We start from the raw sequence: 17,908 nt of genomic DNA, 5'->3' as shown, positions 1-17,908 counted from the left end.
CTGTCCCTAACAAGTCTAAAAACTCTTAATGCAGGAAATTAATCAAGCCAGACTATTCCATTCTTCTGCAGTAGATGGCTAGATCAGTTTTTTCACTTAACTAAGTCTATATATTGGGAAATGCTTTATGAACTATCCAGTAACATATAGCTCTTTAAAACATGCAATTTCTAAAACCTGCATCAACACAATGAATACATCTTGTCAAGACAGAATGTTCAGAATCTAAAAGCAACTAATCTGCACAGTTTGAAATGGATGTCATTGATATAGGTAAGAAAATAAGACTATTCTTACTACGGATGCTCATTAAAATTTAAAATGTGCTTTCTGGGTTCTATCACTGAATAACATATGCTTTAAAAATGTTTTATTGTCACCTTACAATTAATAACTCATTTAGCTATAGAGAGTAAACAGGTGGAAGATACTTTGGAAGCAATACCTGTTTCTGCAAGTGATGATGTTCTGTTATTGTATAAATACCCAGTATCTGTTTACAAGACAGGCTATAAAACATCTGTAGTGAATTAACTTTCAGTACTTTGACCTTATCAAATAAACCAAAAAAATCTCATGTTCTAGTAACTCTAACAGTTCAGAAGAGCTTCAGTCTCTGTAAGGTTCACTATGAATGAAAGTGAGTTTCTCCTAGATGTAAAGTTGGCCTGAATTTCTCTGCGAGTAAAGCAGTGAAGGAAAGACAAAGATCTTCTCATTTTTTAAATTTTAGGTCAAGAATCATTATTTACTTTAAACTGAAAAGCACCTGAAATTCTTGGAAGTACTTTCGCATAGGAATCCACTGCCTTTTGCTGTGGAAAACATTTCCGAACTCAACTCTGAAAAGTTTACTTTATAAACAAAGGCAAAGCATTATAGTGGTGGTTGAGATAAATAGTGGGTCTATGTGTTTAAAGCCACATAATGGGTTTCTGGCATTTACTGTGTCCATAGGCATTACATCTAGCATTGTGGTAACTATTGCTGAAATATTTGGAAAAAGATAATTGTAACTGGGCTAGGCTTATCCACCTTTTCTCCTCTTTCTTTTCCATCTCACTCTACCCCCCCCCCAAAAAACAAACAAAAACCCAAACTTCTGCATTCAATATCTAAAAAAATACATGAAACAGTACATAGTACTATTTTTTTAAAGTATGTAAGATTAAAAAAACCCAGATATTGCTACTATTATTTTATAGGCAGGGAAGAGATATGGACTATGTGACAGCCAGCAGTGCTTCCTAGCCCCCAAATCCAACTACAGACTTGATCCGAACTTAATGTTGAGACTGGAAACGTGCCTCTCTTCTTGATCTTTTCCACCTGTGCCCCAACCAAGACCTACGTTTTGTGAGCTAAAAGGAATGTGCCAGTCTCCCAGCTTCACATGACCTGTTCCTGAGGGAATGTTGGAGAGGGTACCTGATCTGTTGTTCAGATGCAACAGAAATAATCTGAGGTCACAGAAAGTCTGTGACAATGTTGGAGACAGAACATGGTTATCTTCAATCAGTCCAGTAATTCAAACACATGACAAACTTTCCTATAGTTAAAGTCTCATACACCCATGGATGCAAGAGACCAGTGGGAACTTCTTTTTATTGATCGCTGACCTCCAGAGGATACCATACTAAATACCACTGAGAAATACTTGATTGTACCACAGTTCAGCTCACAAACATACCTTTGAATTTTTTTCAGAAACTTTTTTTTTTTCCAAGTGTCAAAGCCTTATATGCCACTGTATCCCATACAAAGAGAAAATGTAAGTATATGCAAAAGATGACAAGCGAAGAACAATATATATGAGCCTAAACCAAATAACTTTTTGGGGAAAAGACATGGGTATCATGTCAAAATTTGATCTTGACAACAGACCTACTAAAACCCAAGGTGCTATAAAAAAGCTTTACATTATGTTCAAGAGACACCTTGAAGGCTGCTATGATAAACACATTTGCTTTGTTTTATTATCAGTGGCACAGATGCTATTCAATCCCCCATAGGGCCATCACTCTCAGGAGAGAGCTAGCACATGGAAGCCTGCACTAATATAGCCCTCCCTTTCAGCAGATCATGTATTAGGTTGCTTCAGCTTTGTATCAAGGCAATCAAATGATTTCAAAGTCAGATGCTAGCATATTAAGTATGGTCTAAAGTGTGGGTAAAGGGACAAGACCACTGCCAGCACCTGAAGGCATCCCTGAATTGCTTCCATATTCCTGACCCTTAAATCAATGTGTCAATTTTAAAGCACATACAGCTATCTCCATGCTTGCATGTGTGGACTGTCTGGAGCTTAGGTTAAACAATTTTAAAAAAAGGCATGGATTTCAGGTTGTAAAGGCCAGAGCCTTTAAGAATTCCATCCATTGTTTGAAGTAAGAGGGACAAACAACTGGCAACTCCCTAACCTGGAAAACACAGTAATACTAAAAGAGGAACAGCAATAACCATTTTTGGTTTTGTTTTTAAATCACCTGCTTATTTGGGATGGATAAACTGACTAGATTTAGAGGTAATGCTATCTTAAAGCTTTAGTACCAGTCTTAAAGCAAATTAAACCTACAGACTTCTGTAAATCTCAACCAACAAGGTTGCAATCGCTTTCCGTCAACATTTACTAATCTTAAGAAAAGCATCAGTAAAAGACATTTTTTATTGACTCTACTAGTCACATGTGTTAATAGCAAATGATTTTTACTTTTTCATTTTTGAGACCATTAACTTAATCATGACAAAGAGTGAGCCCCTTAGAAAGGCACTTCTAGTCTTTAAATGCCATTTTTAAAGTTCAGCAAAACTTAATTAACAGACAGAAAATGTCAGCAAAAGATGAGACCAAGTTTACTGCAAGTTTAGGACTTTCTACTGTAGTGTGAAGATTAGGACTTAATTTCTTAAGTTTTTCCTCAAATGAACATTCAGTTATGATAGTCCTGAAATGCTACTGGAATTATAGCATTAAGAGACACTTGCACATATCTGAGAAACAAAAAAAATCCTCTGAAATATTATTTTAAAAACTAACTGTAGACCACAGCATAGCTATGTAAGACATAACCTAAAGAACAACAAAATTTCAGTGAACAACTGCTGTTCACTATTAGCAACAGATTAGACTGTAAATAGGAAAAATATACATGCTATATTCAGAATATGATAATTTCAAAATACTTTATTGAAATTAGCACACAAAAGATTTTGAAGTCAAGTTCCCAACTGGTTATTTCAAAATATTCATGAAAAGTAGTGGTTCATTTCCAAAAATCTCCACCATACAGTTGCATACTTTAGGAGCCTTTTGTTTTTCTAATCATTGCTTCTATCACATCCCACTGCTCTTCAGTAACCTAACAAGAGAAAAGAGCATTTTGTTGGAATTCCATATAATAATTACACATCTAAGTATTTGAATGTAAAACAGCAAGCAAGAAATTTAATACCGTTTTCAAATCGTTGAATTCTCCTGCCATAGAAACATATTCTCCACCATCCATTCTAATAACCTAGAAAAAGCATAAGCAGTGCATTTAATAATATGGGGTTTCTGTAGCATTCCCTTGTTATGAACTGTGAAAGTAGTTTTTATTGGTTTGGATCAGAAAAACCCATACTCAGAAGAATGTAATTCAATCACTTTTAGTTCTTTTTAAAAGGTAGTAACTACTATGCATTGCAATCAAAAGGTTAGTAATGCTTGTAAATTTCCAAAAGGCTTGTTTCACTTCTGAAACCAGGGCTTTAAAAAATACCAGCAAAACTCAGACCACTATCAGGTTAATTGCATAAACAAGATCAAGTAAAACTTACTGCTCCATTAACCCAGCTTGCATAGTCACTGCAGAAATAGGCAGCAAGATTTGCAATTTCTTCTACAGTTCCCAGACGACCGCAGGGAATCCTCTCAATCATTTTCTCCTCAAATGACCCTGTTGGGTCAAGGCGGCTAAAAGCACCCTGAGAATTAAGAAACATTTTTAAAAAGCAGAAGTTATAACTACATCAGAAATTAAAATCCAAGAGAGATCTGACTCTGCATAAACAGTATGGAGTTAACATTTGTGAGTAAACTGTCCACTTCCTCTCTGTCAGTAGGATGAAAAAGAAGAAAGTAGGTAACAGAAAACAATTTATCCCTGTTGCACCGATACGCATCTACTGAGGATAAACTGAAATTTAAGACATTTGGAATAGTCACCCACCATCTATCTATGAAAAATAAAAGGGGTTAATAATCTGTTGTTTCACAAACAGCCTTGATAAACATTTGAGGAAATAAGCAAGACTTGAAATTGCTGCACAGACAGGGAAGAAGAGTAAGGGGAGAGAGAAGCTGGAAGTGACAGAAATAAATTATACATGAGTAAGTAAAACTGAAAAGGAAAAAAAAAAAATCAAGTTCAGTTAAACTGCAGCAATGGCTTGAACTAAACTAAGTCACTGGAAGTTTTAGTATTTGAATAGCTTAAAATGGCGTGGGAAATTGAAGAGGGTTTTTTTGTTCCTCCTGCTCCTCCACAAGGAAACAACCTCCTCAGGCAAAATCAGAAACGTATATGTAACATTTATTTACTGAAGTTATGAAAGTTAAAGCACACTGTAGTTTATGTAAACATGGCTGTACTCACACCATTTAAGTCTTCCATTGCCATGTTTTTAAATGCCAGTTTATAAGCTTAATGGTATTGTGCTTGTACACTTTTTTTCCTTTTCCTATCATGACTTACAATAGTTTTTTTTAAAGACATGGATGCAGCCCCTAAGGCAGAAAAAGCCTTGATTTTGCAATATGCTGTTTTAAGTAAACACAATCTGCCTTTTCATGCTTTCAGGGAAATTTTATCTTGGAACCAGTGCAACAAATGTAGTACTTTATTAAGAACACACAGTATCTCAAGTGGGATATACACTATTAGTTTAAAACAGAAACATTAATGGGACGTAGCAATATTGACATGGAAAGCTGTGAGCTTGCCAAAAATTAGGACAATATATAAACCAAAGGGATCTTGCCACATGATACAATGGATGCCAAAAGTTTATATGGATTCAAAAGGAACAGGACAAACTAATGAAAGAAAAAAAAAAAATCCATCAAGATGATTAGAATATGAAAAGATAACAACTGTATCAAACTCCGAGCCACAGATTGCCAGAGGCTGGAGATATGAAGAAGAAACGTCATTAAATATTTTTCTTCTACTCCTGTCTAAAAATCCACCAGATACAAAGACTGGACGACTTCTGGTCTGATACTGTATGTTGTTTCAACATTCTTATAACCCTACTGATACTGTCACTTACCTTTCTTTACAGTCAAAAAAGGTAAAACTGAATTGTCAAGTGTAGCATCTAATAGCACCGAGAAAAAAAAACAAAAACAAACAACCCTGCACCCCTACCCCCAAAACAGCAGCAAAACCAACTGTGAAACATTTTATAGGTAGTAGTGATACCATTATTAGCTGTTACTGCTCATAATTGTAATATTTTGATTCAATGTGAAACGTATCCTCCTCTCTCTTCTTGCAGGACTATTTTCTTTTTTCTTCCTGTTCCAGCTGGTCTGGATTACTTCCTTCAAATCCTCCAGTTCTCCTTTTCACTCATATCAAAGCTTCACATTTTCTTGCTTGTTTTTCTCTTTCTAGTTTTGTGATTTTCAACAAAACTACTGAGATTCTGTTCTCATATACCTAAAAAAGATTCTGAAATTTTGGAACGGATGAGATGTTTTGTTTAGAAATTAGAGCTCAGGCAGAAATAGGCACTTTTACTCTACCAAGTGCAAGGATTCACTTCACTTGACAAACTAGGTACATACAGTTGATAAGAATCAACATTAAATATTTTGATGTATCATTGCTTTGAAACACTTTAAAAAAGGTTTCATTTATATTAGTGTAGTAGAAGCAGCAGTGACAGGTTTCACAAGTTCAAGTTCTATTTTAAAAAAGAACTGACAGGTAGTGTGTTCAATATTTCAGCACAGTCTTGACTACCAAGGGAATCATACTCAAATTTAACAGTTATAGAAAATGTTAGACTATCTTAAGATTAAGTCTGTACTTTCATGTTATGTACCTTTGTTTTTATTGGACCTGGTTGAATCACATTGAATCTCATGCCATATTTACCCCATTCAGCCGCAAGAGACCTAAAAATTCATTAACAGAATGCATCAATATTTTAAACATAGTATTTTAATAATGATGTTCAGCAAATTATTTAAAACTGAATCAAATATGTATGTACTAGAATTTTCCTGAAACAGGCATTTCTACTTAAGGGGTTTTTTTGTTCTTAACAAAAGCATTTCAGAGAAGAAAAAAAAAAAAAAATGTGCACAGAGGAATACTGACTTAATAGATGCATCACAGATAAAGCAATATTAAGGAGCAATTCTTTCTCCTTCACAAATCACAGAGATTATTTTGGCACCTGAACTCCTTGATAAACAACTGTTAGGCCACCACCTCCAGTAATTTAGATTATCCCACAAGTATACATTTCTAACGTGACTTAGCTCTCACATTAGATGTTTTGAAATAACACAAAATAGAGGTTACATTCAAAAATGGGAGCAGTGGAATAATTTAGCTTTGTGGCAACATTTTCTTTGCATAAGCAGTACGATGACCTACTACAGTGAATGAATTAGCTGAGACAAAGTCTCTGAAAAGTACACACTTCAGCTACAGCTCTAAAGAACAGAAATCAAGATTATCATTCATTCCCTCTTTTTTTTTCTGGATAAAGAATTCTGGTTACTAAAAGGCTGTGAAACCATTAAATTCCTTCTGTCGAAGTGCAGAGGAGGATCTATTTGCTATGAAGAACTGTCCTACAGTTAATGATAGAAGTCCTTTTGTTTACTGAATAACATGGATATATCACAATACTGTTCTGAAATAAGTATAACTGAAGACCTTAATTTAAAGTAGTAATAGGAAACACAATTCTTTATTAGATAGATGAAGGAACAGCATAATCCACCCCAAAACAAGCACATCTTTTCCTGAGACAAAAGAAAGTGAAAGGCACTATAGAGCTTGAACAGTTCCCCTAATAACTGACTTTCAGTGCTGGTTTGCCCATGAGAATGAAAGAGAATTTCATTATTGAAACTCTGTACTGAAACTTTAGAATTTGTCACTGGCAATAGTAGTATAGAATCACAGGAAATATAGAATACCAGGTTGGAAGGGACCTCAAGGATCATCTGGTCCAACCTTTCTTGGCAAAAGCACGGTCTAGACAAGATAGCCCAGCACCCTGTCCAGCTGAACCTTGAATGTCCAATAATGGAGAACCCACCACTTCTCTGGGGAGATTATTCCCGTGGCTGATTGTTCTCACTGAAAAATTTTCCTCTTGTGCCCAACTGGATCTTCCCACAAGTAACTTGTACCCATTACCCCTTGTCTTTTCCATGTTACTCCTTGTAAAAAGGGAGTCTCCGTATTCCTTGTAGTCACCCTTTAAATAAAGGTACATCGTAAATCATTGCAACAATAGCAATTAGTATTTCTTTCTACAAGATGTCAGCATACTATTTTATTCTTAGGATACTGGAGGCTGGAAGGTTCTCTTATAATACAGTAGAATAGGAGGACTATACCAGCTAGCTCCATTTTTATGGACCAACTACCCTATCTCAAGGACAGGAAAAGCAAAACACACATTCTACTATATTACTCACTTGCTCATTGCTTCTACACCAGCTTTGGCAGAGGCACTTGGCAACACAAATCCTGAACCAGTCTCTGCATAAACTGTTGTAATAGCCAGGAATGCCGCTCCTGAAAGTTGCAAAAACATTTAAAAAAAACCCACAGCAAACAAACAAAAACCGCATGAAGGTGAAACTCCAAACTTAAGGTACACTCAGGGGTATAGAAGTTTGCAGCTCAAGTGTTAGGGATGTTTTTTCACTCTGGGTTGTAGAAAGATACTTTAAAGATCCAGTCTTGGAAGGTTTGCTTTCAAGCCTTTTTATTTCAGTTCCCTCTCTTCCATGAATGTTGAGTTGTTCCATGTAAGTGTAAATAGCTATTGATTAGGCACCAAAGGCTAAACCCTCAGACTTTGACTGATAATGAATTTACATGTGCAAATCAATCTAACTGAAGGCCTAAGACCTTACAGTGCCTTTTTAGCCTAGTAGTCACTAACCAAGTAATCTACCCTGATTTAATCAATTTCTGGCTGAAAAAAAGGAAAAAAAAAAAAGAAAAAAAAAAATCAGCATTAACAATTAGGTTTGACATAATCTTAAAATGACATAGTTTAGGGCTTGATCTGAAGTTCATACAGAAAAAAAAAAAAGTTCTCTTAAGAAGTTTTCAGAAGTTTTTTCTACAGTAGAGCTTACGATAAAGTTAACCTGCATAACTTTTCCCCATTATTGTCACAACAAACTGTATTATAAAAAAACTGCTTTCTTTTATAACGACTTAGCAAAAACATTATGGAAAATAATGAAAACTGCAACTGTTTATTTAATCTGTCTTTTATAGAAGCCTGCATATTCTCATTGTCTGATCAATGACTAGTGTAAACTTACTGTAACTGGGAAATGGAGGACAAGGGACAACAGTTCACTACTTACGCCACACTAACGAAAATAACTGTTCTACTTACTGTATTTTAAAAATAATTTAATGAGAATAGCTACCCAAGGGATATTTCTAAAACAATATACATTACTGATAGAATGTATGTGACAAAGTAGAGACTCAGTTAAAAAATTACAGTAATGTTACACAAGAGAAACTAAAGAGAATCATAAACAAGCACTGACAGAAGTGTCAGCAGATATGCAGAAACCATGGACCCTATTTACAAAAAGTAGTTTACAGTGAGAGACTTTGAAAAGAAAAAAAATCAACACAGGCAAAAAACACAGAACAACTTTGAAGTTATCTCCAGTTGATGGTTAATTACACATTTCGCAGAATTAAACAACAGAATTTTTAAAATACAGGTTGAGTTGAGTGAACCTAACACAGAAGCAAGAATGATAAAATTTACAGCTCTGAAGTTTAAAGTACACTTCAGTTCATACACCATTTTTATTTCTAAATCTTATATTCATAAAATGGACAATATCTAACCAATTAACTCCTCATTTTGTAAAATTTTTAGTGGATAAATTAATAATGCATTAGATTAGAAATACCTTTAAATATTAGTAAAAACTTAAGAGTCTAAAACCATAGCACTTTTATTATTTACTAAATTAGGTTTAATGTAGGTCATGCTGCGGACCTAAAACATGTCAGTGTTCTCTTAACTGTCAGAAGTATAGCATCCTCACTGGCTGTTCTACAATATCTGCATTGGGTAGCATCTCCATCACTTCAGAAACTAAAGTCTCTGCTCTAACTTAAAAAAAACAAGCAAGTAAAAAGAAAATGAGGTGAAGAATGAGAGGACAAACATGTACACTTCATTTACATGCAAAAACATATCTTAAAGAAAGCTTTAAGTAAAACGTCTTACTTATAGATGGAATCCCCTAGAAAGAAGGTATGCAAATAACAGCAAAAGAAACTCATGTGTTTTGGAAGCTTAGGTGTGAGAGGAAGACAGACAACATGAAGGTAAATGACTTCCAGATTTTGCTGAATTTGAGGGTGGAAGCAAAGAAAGTAGTTTCTCATTCAACAACTGCAGAGACAAAGGCATTTTTAAAGCCATATTTCACATTACTATAGGGAGACACCGCATGCATCTGGAAGGCCATAAAGCAAACTATTACAATGGTTTGCTATAATGACATAGTAAGTCAGAGTTGGATGGATTTTTCATGTGGTAGTATTAGCACTAGAAGAGTAGAAATTATTTTTTCATGTGCTACTAAAAATATATGTGGGAAATACCTTGTCAACTGACCAAAATTGTTACAGACTTACTAAAAGATTAATTTGGTATTTCTATCATTAAATAGTATGAACACACTGAGGACTTTTTAGAGAAGAGTTTTGAAGAAATTCAACTAATTCAGGAGTTAAGAGAAATACAGTGCAAAACCAAAAGGATTATTCCAACACAGTGGCTGTACCTAGAAAGCAGGATTCATGGGAAATCATAATATACTTCACTGCTTTTAAAACCTACTTGAGATGGTACCATTCTCATAAAAAAATAAGCACAATGTTTTTCAATTTATAATCAGAAGACAATGTAAAATGAAAGTAGTTCTTTGTATATAATCTATGATATAACATAGAAAGGCATACATTACATTTCCCCTAAAGACAATAATCTGGTGAAGGAGATCTTTGGATAAATAGTGTATCAAAGAACTACCATATCTTTTAAGGTAAAGCTAAAATACTGGATTAAACTCCTAGGTTGTCTAGAACTAAGAACCATACTTGGGAAAATAACATGTAACACTGATTTAAGTTTTGAAATCCTTATTCAAATTATATCAACAGTAATATTCTCTAGTGTTATTAGTCAAATACCACAGTTGTGATTTTTATTTAAGTGTAAAAGGAAAAAAATCAAAGTGATATCCTGACTTGCTGTTCATTTAAATAAATGCCACATGTTCAGTTGCTCAATGAAACCCACACAGATACAGACGACTCAAAAGAAATAACAGCATATGTTTTAAACAAAGCCTTACAACTAGTACAAACACTGCATTCAGTTTTACATTCAACCTCATGGCCTCTGGGTCCAATTTTAAGGGTAGATTCTACAAAGAATTGCTAGCCATTCCTACCATGTGGTATTTAAGTATAGCTTTACCAAAAATAAAGTTTATTTCTAGAAAAGATTTAGAATGTTAAGAATTGTGTTTCTTTCAAAATTAGCTATAACAATAAGGCAAGGAAAGCAAGTAATAATACTATGCCACAATGCTTAGTTACCATTTGTCTTAAGATACCTTTTCGTACTTTGATGAGCTCCTTTCCAATTTCCAGAGTTACAAAAGCAGTACCATTAAGCACAATATCAGTTATTGTTTTCCATGCATTAGCAGAAAGGCGTTCAGAAGGGGAAATAAAGTTTCCAGCTGCATTGTTTATCACAATCTGAAACACAGGAAGGAAAACTTAAGAGTTCATTAAAAATAACTCTTCTTAAGAGAAAAGATTTAACAAGGAACTTCTCAGTGTTTCCAAGTAAAAATAGAAAAAGTGAAAAAATAGAAAAGTCAAATGAGGCACAGGGCAGGAAGGTGGTGAAAGAGAGAGAGAGAAAATAATCCATCAGAAATTTTAACATTTGCAGCACAGATATGTATCACTAGCAGAAAATGAGCTGTATTTCTAAACTGCTCAGTCTAGTACTGAGGAACTGCAAATTTAGTGGGTGACTTAAGTTGCTATTCTCCATAATGTCTCAAGTGCATCCTCACAGAAAAGTTGGTCCCCACCAAGCTCCAAGGTCACGTATCATATTTAAAGTAAGAGATGCATGGGAATTAAAGCAAAAGATGTAACCTGATGACTAAGTCTGGAGTAGCTCACTGTTGCATAAGAAGAAGTCTAAGCAGTTGTGACAAAGAGAAGATTATGATTTAGTGAACTGCAAGCAACTAATACAAAAGTTTTTTCAAATGGATGTGTATCTGTCACTTGTTGCCTTTCTCCAAATAATTAGGCAGAGGATACTTTCAATATATCATCTGCTTAGCCCCTCAAGCTAGCAAGTTAGATACCTTTTTTAAGGGCACTAAGCATCACATAAGCAATTTTTAACCCAAAACTTACATGGCCACTTCTTGTGTATTTAATAATACAATGTGCTGAAGCAATAAAATAGTGTATTACTTATAAAATGGCACCTAAATTCACATAGGTTTGCACATAAAACAAAGTCTTTGTCCTGAAGAACTTCTGGGCTAAAGACATTAGAATTTTCAGTAGCAAAATATAACACAGCACATATTGCATGAATATAACAAAACCAAAATACAACAGCCATAAATTATACATATAGATAGCAAATAGAATTTAAAGGCCTCCCTACAGTTTAAAGCAAAAAAAATCCAAATACCTCGATACTGAGGTTATTTGCATCACTGAATAAATATAGCAAAGACACAATAATAAAACTAGTGATTCAAGGACTGCATGATACCGTCTTTGAGGTATGCAGATATGTATGACTTTCAAAACAATCCATGAGACAAAAGAATGATTGCTTTCTAACTGGGAGAAACAGTCTTGGGAACAGAATGAACAAAACAAAGCTAGAAAGAATATGATAATGCCATTAACTTCTATCTTTGAGATCCCACCTGTGCTGGTTTAGGCCCTGCCGGGACTGGAGACCACATTGCCGTTGTCCCTCCCCCACCCTCGGACACAAGTAGGGCACAAACCCCGGGTTAAAATAAGGAGAAATTGAATACAACAGTGTAATAAGCCATCTGAACAACAACAATAGCAATAATAACAACAACAAACAGTAATAACAGTAAACAAAAGATATACAGAGAAATACCGCAGTGACACAGCCAGCCCACCGCGCGTGCTTCCCGTGACCAAAGCCACCAAGGAAAGCTTCCCGCGCTGCCATGCCGGACCTGACATCAATGAATAACCCGGCTGAAGATCCCTTTCCCTTGCTGGGGAAACTTAACCCTATCCTAGCTGAACCAGGACACCACCTCACACACACAGTGGCACTGATACCCAGGCTTGCAGTGTTGATAAACTTATGTCTGTCACTAAGAAAAAAATTGGCCAAAAAGAACTGAATATTCAATTTACTTTGTAGTGTCTCTTACACACAGAGAGTAAGTGAAACTAAAGAGAAAGGAAATGCTTGTAAAGAACAAGTCATGGGAAGTATTTATTCAGAAAATTACAGGTGTAATTAAAATGTAATATATAGAAAGAAGGCTCCTCCCTCTCTGTACACACTTAAAACCTGGAGACTGTAATGTGCTTTGGTCAAAAACTGCAGTAGTCAATATCCAGAATATCTTGTCTACAAATCAAGACAGTGATCTGTTACAGCATACAGCTGTGAGAAATAGTTTCTCCACTTCTTACCAGTCTCTTCCATGTCTATACAAAGCTATTGGTGAATGCAAAGTGTCTACAATTCACTGATCAGAGTTTTAAATCTACAGTAAACAGTTTAAATCTGACTATCCTTTATATCGATGTTAACACCCTCATCACGCTTTCTATCAGCTAGCAGAATCTGAGTTGTTTCTCTCATGATCAAATCAGAGTTTAGTGCCTATCATTGTTCAGACTCCACCAGACCATCCTTCTCAAAGCAAGTCTGATGTAAAGAGCTCTCTATTTTGTGACAAATGGTTAAAAACTAGATCCTTAGCTTGACTGAAGATTTTTCTGAGAACTTTGTTGGAACCTTCCTTGTGTATTTTAATAAGCTGAGCAAGGGCCAAAGAAGACATTTATGATTACTTCCGTTTCTAATTTGTGAAACATTAAGTTAAATAAGCAACAGGCCAACACAGTACCAACACAGGTAAGACATCTTTTCAGGAGGATTTAAGGGCAATATTCTGTTGACTTAACTCAAAGAATCCCATCATAACTGTCTCACTGTTTACGAAGAAACTGTTAGTCCTTAGAGTAAGGACACCACCATTTAATCTATTTGGCCACTAAGTATTTTAAGAACCACAAGAATAGAGTAACCAGTCTAACTGTGAATGTTAGCTTTATCTTGATGTATAGCCCCCTTTTGTCCAGTGTCTCTTTAGATTCCATCTACTTTCTATCATAGTAATTTTCTTCATACCTACTACTCAGAATATTTTCAGTAATGAAGACTGAAACACTGTCACTAGAACACTTACATCAGGATGTCCCACCACTTGGATCATTTCAGCAACAGCATTCTTAACTGAAACCGGATCTCTCACATCACACTGGATGGCACAAACCTATGTAATAATGGAAAGGCAGATATAAGACTTAAAATCCATATCACTCATAAATTAAACAAGCCCAGAGAAACACACAAATGCCTAAAAATCCTGTAACCATGTGAAGTATAAAAACATATTCACAGTTCTGTAAAACTTTACCTTATTCCCTGTTTTAGAAGAAATTTCTTCTGCTGTGCCTTTCAAAACATCGAGCTTCCTAGAAATAAGTACAGAAAGTCACTAAATTTCAATTAAATACAAGTACAATTCAGATTAATAAAATCTGGTGATTTTTCTGAGCAAATTATGAGCTAAACCTTAAAATATCATTTAATATGTGTATGTGTGCATGTGTTTTGCTGACTTTTGTGAAAACTGAGCTTTAAGATAAAAACTATATTTAGTCATAACTTTCTGAACAAAACCTATTTAAATCTAAGTAATTTCTGGTTTCTGCTCCTTCAAAGCAACACACAACTGACTACTCAAACATGGTAAGCTAGAAAAAATATTTTCATTCCAAATACATAACCATAACAAACTTAGTTTTAGCTACTAGTCTACTAGTATTTTAGAAGAGACATGCATATTCAGATTTAAAACGATCTAAACCCCTATACGGACGAATGTCACAACACTTGTTTATTTTGATTAAAAATTAGATTGTTTTTCTGTTCTTTATTGTAGTGCTACTTAAGAGAACTATATAAAGATCACCTTTGTTAAAGGAAAAATCGGGGCTGCTTTTAAAGTCGTAAGAATTGAGAGGAATGGCTTTAATTCTTTACTGCATTTCAAACATGTGTCAAGAACATCTGCAATAACACATTCAAAATGTTCAACAACGGCTATTTCAATTCTGTGTTCTCTTTCAGGCTTTATTTGAATTTATGTCTAATACACTGGGTTTACTTTTTCATGGAAATGTGTTTAGTTTATTTCTTCCTACTGCTGTTTACACCATTAGACACTTGTAGGTGGATCTGCAAGTTTCTGGTATTTACAATATGACGTTAAAAGTGTACTGAAATATAGTAAATAGAATAAATTTATCCATTTTGTGAAGGAGAAAACAAGATCCATGATGAAGCAGAAAACAGATCTATTCAGCATTCAGTTCTAAATGAAAGCTCTAGAACGTCTTCATTAATATTTACCGGCTTGCTATAACACACTTGGCACCTAAACTGGACAAAGCTGTTGTCATCCCCTTGCCAATCCCAGTACCTCCACCAGTTATAAAGGCCACTTTCCCTTGAAAGGTATTTGGTGGCAACATCACTTTTTGAAGAGGTGAAAAAAACGCAGCTCGCGGTAAATTGCTGTTTTGATGAAGTACATCTGGCCCACAGTGGAACAACTGAAAGAAAAAGAGGAAAGTTGGTTTTTTCACATTTCTGTATAAGGGATTGTTACTAACGATTAGATTTTCTTGTGACGGTGAAGGTAACAATCATAACCGCTTCATTATAAACTGAATGTAAGAATGATTTGATTGTATTATACTAAAACACATGGACCTTCAGATAAATGCTAATGAGACTACAAAAGCCCTTGAGCTAGTTTTAGATGTTCCATTGCAACTACAGAATTATTGAAAAAATATTTTAATAATGATTTTGTTATTTTGCAAGTTAGTTATCCTTACGTCAGTCACTTTTACTAAAGTGTGCGGAACACCATTACCAACTAATTACAGACTCCCAGCAGGATTGTGGTTTCAGATTCATATATATACACTGTACTTCATGCATAAGTTTAGCCCTCGCAAGTCCATGTAATTTTGGGATTATATGTGTATATATTTACAAATTCAAAAGCTTCAATAGTAGGTGCAAGGCTTTGATCCTTTAGTACCATAGTCAACATTCTTCTTTACCACAGAATGGAGTAGAATCAAACTCCATGAGACCTGTCCCAATCATTATTGGAGCTGCTAAGCAAAACAATGCCACCTCCCACACAAAATTGCACAAGGTTTGGTTACCAGCATTACACTCTGTCTCAGCAGAAATACCATTTACATCTGGACCCCTATACCCTTCAGGACCATCTCCTAAGAAATCCTCTCAAGCCAGTGCCCAAACAAGTAAAAGTCCAGGATGTCAGTTCTGCTTAGCCCTCTCCTGGCCTCTCTAAGAATAGAGATCACTGTGCCCTAGTCGGCCTCCAACTGCTACATCACCCACCCACCAGTCCTTCCCTGTTCACAAAGAAGAGGTCCAAGCAGGGCACCTTGTCTGGTCAGTTCACTCACCAGCTGTGTCAGGCAGTTATCTGCCACACATTCCAGGAATCTCCAGAACTGGGCCTGCTCTGCTGCGTTCGATTTCCAGCAGATGTCTGGGAAGTTAAAGTCTCCCACTTTAAGAACAAGGGCAAGCAATTGTGAGATTTCTCTTAAACAGTTGTAGAATATTTCACCCACCTCTCTGTCCTGGGTGGGTGGCCTATAGTAGACTCCTACTACAACATCTGCTCCAAAGAAATGATGAAACAAAAACTAAGAGTGAAGTAGAGTTGTGGGCACTGTGTAGAGCAAAATTAAGAAAGTAAAGCTCCAACTAAAACTAGAATTATCACAAAAGTAAAGCAGTGCAGCAAGTCCTACCGCATTTATATTAAATGTGTACTTTGGGGACTCTTTCTGGAACTGGACTCTTCGGTTATGCACAATAGCTTCTGACAAGGAAAAAACAAACTACAGGCAGTTCTAAGGAACACAAGCAGATCAAACGGAATACCTAAAGAACGTCACAACATTTTTCTAAAATAACAAAATTCGACAGATCAGATCTGCCACCAAATGTTTGTAAAATATGGATTTTTTTTTTTAATTCTTCCAATGAAAATAAAATCTGCATATTTTCAGAGTACCAGAATACTATTAAGCCTCCAGGAAAGGGGAGTGTGAAGATTCACTTTTGGGTCTTTCTTATTATTTCCTACTCATCTCTCATTAGGTATGCAGGGAAAGAAGGGATCCCTCTGGAAAACATCATTTCATGACAAGAGACTGCAAATCAAGACAGCATTTGGACTCCCTTTTCCTTCGGTATAAGGAGATAACCAGAGATAATCCCTACATAGTACTGCATCTCCTTAATCAGGTGCTCTGCTGGTGACGGACACAGACCACTCTTTGCTCACCACTACAGAAACTGTGCAAGCAGCGTTCCACCTGCTTGGGGGAGGAAGAGGAGGGAGCAGGCCACAGGAGAGGCAGGCAGGAAGACTGCACCAAGACTAACAAAAGTACTGTCACGGTACCAAGCAGCCAGTAAAGTTGGTATAATTCTGAGTTGTTTCATGAGACTACTATTGTCTCATCAGTAGTTTGCACAAGGGGCTTCTGTGACAGGATCCACACAATTTAATCATTCCACTTTTTAAAGTCAAAGTTTTAATTTCTGGTGTAAACAGAGATATAAAGAAGCCAGGAAACAGCTTAACACCCCCCCCTCAAAAAAAAAAAAAAACAAAACGTGAACAAACCAAACACCAACCCTCACCCAGGGGGTGGAAATGAATCATGAAATTACTGCAGAAGGCCCTCTCGGACGCACAGCAGTCCCTGGCGAGCAGCACTGCCCGGGCTGAAACGGCCTCCACCAACACCCACACAAACCAGCCCTGACACTGCCTGGACGGCAACATTCAAACCACTTCCCCTAAATCGCGCTGCACAACTTTGCTACCGGGATGAAAGGGCCATACCCACACCTCCACACCCCGTACTGAAACGGGAGAGAAACGGGACCTGCCCTGCGGTGGGGCAGGGCCCACGTCCCGGGGAGCACAGGCCGCAGCTCTGCGAGAGCTCCGGGACGGGCAGGGCCGGCGCGCCTTGCGCCGGCAGCCGGGACGAACCGGGGGGTGTCCCCACCCTGGGGAAATGTCTCTGCTGCTTCCCCGAACCGCAGGAGCCGGAGGCCCACTCCGGCCTCGGCCGCCCCTCGACACCGCTTCGGCGAGGCGGCCGTGCCGGCGGCTGCGGGGGGAGCCCGTGAGGCGGCCGGGGGC

The 17,908-nt window shown here is 36.6% G+C and overlaps 1 protein-coding gene across 1 annotated transcript; it reads right to left on the bottom strand.

Moving 5' to 3' along the window:
* Positions 1–1,707: 1,707 nt before the first annotated feature.
* Positions 1,708–15,265, bottom strand: DECR1 (2,4-dienoyl-CoA reductase 1). The gene is made up of 9 exons (XM_026842617.1): positions 15,043–15,265; positions 14,045–14,102; positions 13,814–13,900; positions 10,913–11,060; positions 7,712–7,811; positions 6,094–6,166; positions 3,820–3,966; positions 3,453–3,515; positions 1,708–3,359 (listed from the first exon to the last, which is right to left on the bottom strand). The coding sequence occupies exons 1-9, from the start codon at positions 15,162–15,164 to the stop codon at positions 3,300–3,302; spliced, it is 858 nt and encodes a 285-aa protein (XP_026698418.1). The 5' UTR covers positions 15,165–15,265; the 3' UTR covers positions 1,708–3,299.
* Positions 15,266–17,908: the final 2,643 nt, after the last annotated feature.

Source organism: Athene cunicularia (genome assembly GCF_003259725.1).
Source record: "Athene cunicularia isolate RWA chromosome 2 unlocalized genomic scaffold, athCun1 chr2_part1, whole genome shotgun sequence".
Lineage (NCBI taxonomy): Eukaryota > Metazoa > Chordata > Aves > Strigiformes > Strigidae > Athene > Athene cunicularia.
This window is presented reverse-complemented; position numbering and strand designations above follow the sequence as displayed.

What these genes read in the sequence shown, in the direction of transcription:
- DECR1 (XM_026842617.1), bottom strand. Translation starts at nt 15,164, where the DNA reads ATGTTGCCACCAAATACCTTTCAAGGGAAAGTGGCCTTTATAACTGGT. An exon ending in AAGTGTGTTATAGCAAGCCG is followed by an intron (nt 14,103 to 15,042) that starts GTAAATATTAAT and finishes ACTTATTTCTAG; the next exon opens with GAAGCTCGATGTTTTGAAAG. An exon ending in AAGTGGTGGGACATCCTGAT is followed by an intron (nt 11,061 to 13,813) that starts GTAAGTGTTCTA and finishes CCTGTGTTTCAG; the next exon opens with ATTGTGATAAACAATGCAGC.